At 36.3% G+C, this 6,310-nt stretch overlaps 1 protein-coding gene across 1 annotated transcript in view; it reads right to left on the bottom strand.

Moving 5' to 3' along the window:
• Positions 1-737: 737 nt before the first annotated feature.
• Positions 738-6,310, bottom strand: part of LOC144970107 (uncharacterized) — a 48,754-nt gene continuing 43,181 nt past the window's right edge. Inside the window, exons 7-10 of the mRNA XM_078909339.1 lie at positions 5,963-6,069; positions 4,765-4,924; positions 2,595-4,315; positions 738-2,161 (exon numbers count right to left, since the gene is read on the bottom strand). Coding sequence (XP_078765465.1) covers positions 2,151-2,161; positions 2,595-4,315; positions 4,765-4,924; positions 5,963-6,069 — 1,999 coding nt within the window. The 3' untranslated portion in view covers positions 738-2,150. The remainder of the gene's footprint in view (positions 2,162-2,594; positions 4,316-4,764; positions 4,925-5,962; positions 6,070-6,310) is intronic.

Genomic DNA, 6,310 nt, shown 5'->3' with positions numbered 1-6,310 from the left:
TTTTGTTTTGTTTTGTTTTGTTTTATTTTCTTTTTTTTTTGTTTTTAACGTTGAAAAGGTATGCGATCTAAACAACAGAATGACTTGTGGACTGATATAAACTATATCTTGTTGTCAACATTGCAATCATTTGTTTGAATTTACTTCAAAATGCAACCAGAACAAAACAAAGAAAATAAAACAAGGGTAGATTACCATTTTACAATAAGTTTACAACATTGAACAGAGGGACAGTCGATAATTTGCAGAATCTATTCAACAAAATGTAATATTTCCCTCTGCAGAAGGCAACGATCTGCATGTAGGACAAAGGCAACAAAAATTAGCAAAACTCTTTCAAAGAAATGATATTGTAAAAAACAAAACATCCGTAATCCTGTTCTTTAATCTGGCAAATAGGAATAATATTAATTTACCAGATTCTCAAACAGTTAATGTCAGATGTCTCTAAATATAACGTAAATCTTTATTAGCGTAAATTAAAAAAACAAACAAACAAAACAAAACAAATAAAACCAATTTAGAAATAAAATTACAATTATAAGAATATTTCAGAAGATGAAAAATACACAAAAGAGTACAAGATGGAAAGAGTCTCTCAGACCTTCACCTTGAAGTCGGTAGAAATTTTTTTGTTTTTTGGGTTTGTTTTTTAAAAGTCTAATATATAAAGATCCTTTTTACATTCCATTATACGCCAAATAAAACACAATAAATTTGCGTCCAAAGTTGGCCAATTTTCTTTTTTTTAAATGATCATAAATCGGTAATTTCTTATGAAGATCAAAATAAAATGAGAATTTTATGTCATGAAGTGAGGCAAAATAAAATATACTCTTCCAGTGGTCGTTAGAGACATAATAACCAGGTCGCAATCAAAAGATCGGTATAAACCAATAATATTTCAATATTGTTTGTTTTGGGCATGTAGGACATATATTTCATGTTTTGAACAAATTTACTGTAAGTTTATGTGCTTAAATTTCATGTGATAAAAAAATAATCGATTTGTAAGGTTTGATATAATCAATTATGACAAAATTGTTTAGTCATAAAATATAATAAATGATTAATTGATGACTGACATAATTTGTGACGTAAATAAGATGGCTGCCCGACCAGCAGACAAAACCACCACCATTGAGCTGACCAGCAGCTACAAAATCGTATAATATAAAAAAAATCAATGTTTTTTAACATGACAGCAAGAACAATTACAAATGGCGCTAACCGGAAGTTAGAAAACCGCCATTAAAGCACATTCATGAGATGAGAACGATTTGACAAAATAAATTAACAAGGCAGCTCCGACCGTCCAGCAGCCAGAATCCATATGACGTAACGCTCCAGTCCGACACGATTTGAATATAAGTTAATTATTATAAATATCATTTGTGAAATTAATTCCTCCTGACCAGCAGAAAAAAATAATAACAACAATAAATTCAAAGAAGCTGACCAGCAGCTCTTTGTATTTCTGTAAAAAAAAATGATATAATTATTTCCATTGTAAATATATTCATTAATTCCAACAATTTCACTCCAGGCAATGGGGTTATATAAGTTGATTCCAGGCTTGTTTCTTCACTGACCAACAGCAGAGTAAATAAGTAGGAGGATTTAGGTTGCCAGTTTAAAGGCATAAATATACGTAGTCTCGAGCTTGTGATCACGGGAATGACTTGTTTCCTTATTTCTTTTCGTTTCTTTTTTCCAAATTTCTTTTGAAATACTAATCATAAAATGATACATTTGAAAGCATTTTAAAATCAGTATTTTGATTTGTTGATACAGGAAAGAATGAATTTCTTTATTAATTGTAAACAACCGCTAGCGGAAACGCAGGGTAAGATATATTTTTTGTATACAAAGTTGGTGATGTTGAAATACGACAAGAATGTTTGCACTGACTGACCAGCAGACAGATTCATTTCTTTCCGTTCCGACCTGAAAAACCACGACGACTTGCCTTGGCTGTTGTCTGTCCAGCAGAACAACTTTGAGGGGGGGTTTGATCCCCCATGGCGCAGCGGCCGTCCAGCGGCGAGTCCTTAGAGTTCACATGACAATATGCCATACTGGGAGATGGGGCAGTGCAGAAAGCATCATCATCTAATTGGGGTGGGTGGGTGTAAGCCTACCGGCCGTGTTTACATGGATCCTGAAATTAAATTGAAGAGAGAGATCTGTTGTATTATCAATTGATGTTATGCTTTTAAGTAAAAATGTTCACCTGTTCTGCCCGCCACACCAATCCTACCAACACATAAAACTATGTGTGTATTCTTAAACGTCCAGAGTCTGATAGAGAGAATTTAAAACTAATCGATCAATTGGCGGCCTAAAAAATAACAAAGAGCCACCAACTTCATTCATTCTATTAAATGATTTTCATTTTAAAAAAGTTATATGAGACTCGGCGCCTCGATCTAGTCAGAGTCAGAGTCAATTATTATAACTAATTTTATAAACTATGAGTTGAAATAACAATTGTAATATTATGAAATGTTAATGTTTTTAAACAGTTGTTTAGCAACGCATCAGTCCTACGTTTACGGTAAAAATTTCATTTAGGAAGAAAATTTATTCCATACCTTGAGAAGGAACAAAGGAATCAAAGAGCAAATCTACTGGATCAAAGACGTCATCCATGCCATCTTGACCGTTCAGCTCAGAAAGTCTGGGACTATCACTCTGCGAGTTTGTGTCCAGGCTATCCAACTCCATGCCAAAATTCCACAACGAAGACCTTTCCATCATCTCATCCTCTCTTGACAACCCTGATGATGTGGATTGGGGACTAAACTCTTCTATGGCTCTCTGGCCTCCAAGATAAACTGGCACCTGACAGATTGAGTCAAAAGACGACATCTTCTGGAGACCTATTGGATCCTTCAAGCCAAATTTGTGAATTGCAACATCGACATCAGATTTGTTGTCGGCTTGAAAAGGTGAGAGGTCAAGACCTTCATCATAAAACGAGCTCAGAAGATCATCGAGACTCTCGCATCTGGTCATGGTTTCCTGTGATCCGACAGATCTGGGCGACTGGATCATGGTGCTAGAAACGACAATGTCTTTTCTGGCAGCTGCATGAGCACATGAGATATCGGTCTCGTTCATTTCAGTCTTGATATGAAGCATGGGCGTCTCCATTTTCACAGGCAAGAAAGGAATTGAATTCCTGTTGTCCAAGGATGGTGAATGGGAGGTCATTTCCAAATTCTTTTCTTTTTTCATCTTATTCTTCTGGAAATCATTGTCAGCTACACGTTGAGGCTGTTGTGGTCTAAAATTTTGTCCGGTCTGAATGTCTTCCATTTTGACGGACACCTTTGGTACGTGTGCTGGTGGGTTCAGCATGTCGAAAAAGTTGTCAATATCAAAGGCGTCGAAAATGGGGAGCTCTCTATTTCTGATCTTGCCACAAGTCTGTTTTGTCACAGTTGCGGGAACTTCTGGTTTTGCTGAAAAACCTTCTTGTGGTTGAGATGCCAGTTTTTCCAGGGCCTGCAAGATACAAGTAGATGATGCGCCACTTGATCCAGGCTCATCTGGGTCCATCACCTCAGTTTTGACCAAGTTGGATGGTTCAGGTGACGAAATTGGTGATGGATCAGGAGTGAGGAAAGAATCTGGGACGCTGATTTCTGGAACAACTTGCTCCATCTTGACTCTCTGTGAGATGTTGGTATAATCGCTTGTGACCATTTCTGGCAATGAAGGGTATGTCTTCTTCGACATATAGACTGGAGTAGGCTGCCCAGTGGCCAGCATTACTTGTACGACCTGGCCAGGATGCTCATTTCTAACTTCTCTCTTCCTGTATTGTTCTGCCATTAACAGAGGAGGTGGTTGTAAACTTTGGTAAGCCTTTGGTTCTGATCTGCCATCGCCAATGTCATTCCAAGACATCTTTTGGACTTTGGCCGGTCTGCATTGAGTCTGCACAGTTGGTCCTTGAATCTTTCTTTTAAGCATGGCTTTCAAAGTATCTGTTTGAACTAAAGGTGGCATTTCATATTGAGGTGTGCTTCGTCCACATTTTCTGCTTCTTTCCATGTTAGCAGCCATAGGAGAGCAAGCGGCTGGGTACATAATTGGGTATCGGGATTGGTTGGGAAAATTTGGCATGGTGCATTGGAAGCCTGGCACGGGGACGGAGTTGTTTCCTTCTTGTTGGATCCATTGATTGGCATTAAGATTATGGGTAGATGATACGCTTGGCATGTGGCTGCCCCACAGCTCTTGGACTCTTCCTGGGTACATGGAAAACATTTGGCCTTGCATACGAATCTGACAGGCTTCTTGTTCGCTGTGAAATAAAATGAAAAAAAAAACTATTATAGCTGACCACAAAGAGATATTTTAAAAACCCTGAATTTATATAAACTACTTTCTTTTCAAAATCTTATAAATACTAACGAATCCCATTTTGAAAATGTTTCTTATAGTAACTGATATAATCTAAGTCGAAAAACAAGTCCAAATTTACAAATCAACAGATATAAAGAAATATTTTTTTAAAACCCTAAACTAAATTTATTGGAATCCTCTTGCAGTGGCAATATTTTGTGAGAAATTAAAATAATTGCTATTGATATATCAAAGAGTATATTTTGTTTATCAAACATAAAGTTGTGAGACGTGGCGGTTCTAAGACACCCAGGCATGGGAAATTTGCAAGACGCGTACTCTTTACTTTTGAGAATAAAAAACTGTGAAACCGAAGAACAAGGATTTGGATTTGTTTGTTTCCGTTACCTGATGATTTGGTTGATGCATACAATGTATGGTTCGTCACTTTGGGAAAGGAGTGTTTGCTTTACGTGCATGACGATGTTCACCCAGAAGAAGCTTCCATCAGCCTTCAGCATTCGGACTGTCATCATACAGCCAATTTCATGATGGTTAGAACGAACCACTGCAATAGAAATTAAGATAAATATATAGATTTTATTCCAATAATTTATGGGAGTGATATTTATTTCTCTCAATTGGATTTTCTAATGAGTTAATTGATCCTTTTAAAATATAATTCACATACAATCAAAACATGGAATTTGTGACACACCTTCACACGTGTTCGGACAAGCATGGTTGGTTGTTTATAAACAATAAAGTGAATGAAATCGACCTCTCTCTGATCATTGTTATTGTTTTCATACCGCCAGATGAGCGACTAGTTATCACACGATTTTATCGATCAGATTATAAACGTTTAAGTTTACACATAGTTTTCTGTGTTGGTTCTATTGACCGAGCGGTAGAACAGTGGGCGTTTTACTTACACATATACCGTCGATATGTAAAACCTGTGTAGTTTGCTATGCTTACCAATCACTGTCATCGTTTACATTATGACGACTGTCCGAGAGGCGTGGTTATTTATGTGTCCATTGTTTTATGTTATAATGCTTGTTGTTTATGTCTTTATTTCAAGTCTATTGAATGAATCAATGCATGACTGAAATGTGGAAATGTTTTCGATGTGATTCTAAATTATAATTTCCATAAAGGATCAATAAAGTATAGCTTATCTTAACTCATCAATAACATATAAAGGCAATTGGATCTCGTAAGGAAGGATATTGTTATGTTATGAATGACGGTCTCATCTATTAACAAAGTACTCGATCACTCGATTAATCATAAACTGAATACCTCAAACATACATAAACACACACACACACACACACACACATGTATATATATATATATATATATATATATAAGGATGAGGAGGAGGTGAGGAGGAGGAGGAGGAGGAGGAAAATGATGATGATGATGATGATGATGATGATGATGATGATGATGGATGATGATGAATGATGATGATGATGATGATGATGATGATGATGATGATGATGATGATGATGATGAATGGGAAGAAAGATTATATTTGGTATAAGAAAAAGAACGAAGATGCTTCAATAATCAAATTAATATACTGGTCACTTACACTGCATGTGCTTCTCTTTAGCTTCCTGAATGTCCTCGGGATGAATCATGGAGTACCAGGAAGTCTTGAATAGCTCATCTGATGTATATCCAAGATGGTGTTCAGCCCTGAAATTAAGTCAAATAAATTGTTTAACAAATGATACATTTAACTGCCGTCCTTTGGAAAAAAACACGTAATTAAAAATTTGGCCAGAGAACTCGTCCTTCAAATATCGATCGATTTAAATGACTTTCAACTTTTTTGGCAAAAACGCTCAAACCTGGGACTTCGCGGTCATTTGAATTGATCGATATTTGGAGGACGAGTTTTAAGGCCAACTTTTTAAATACGAATTTTTCCTGAGTA

Source organism: Berghia stephanieae, chromosome 1 (assembly GCF_034508935.2).
Source record: "Berghia stephanieae isolate SIO BIC M18660-M18661 chromosome 1, UCSD_Bste_1.3, whole genome shotgun sequence".
Classification (NCBI taxonomy): Eukaryota; Metazoa; Mollusca; class Gastropoda; order Nudibranchia; family Aeolidiidae; genus Berghia; species Berghia stephanieae.
The sequence above is the reverse complement of the archived record's forward strand: the minus strand, read 5'-3'. Positions and strand labels throughout refer to the sequence as shown.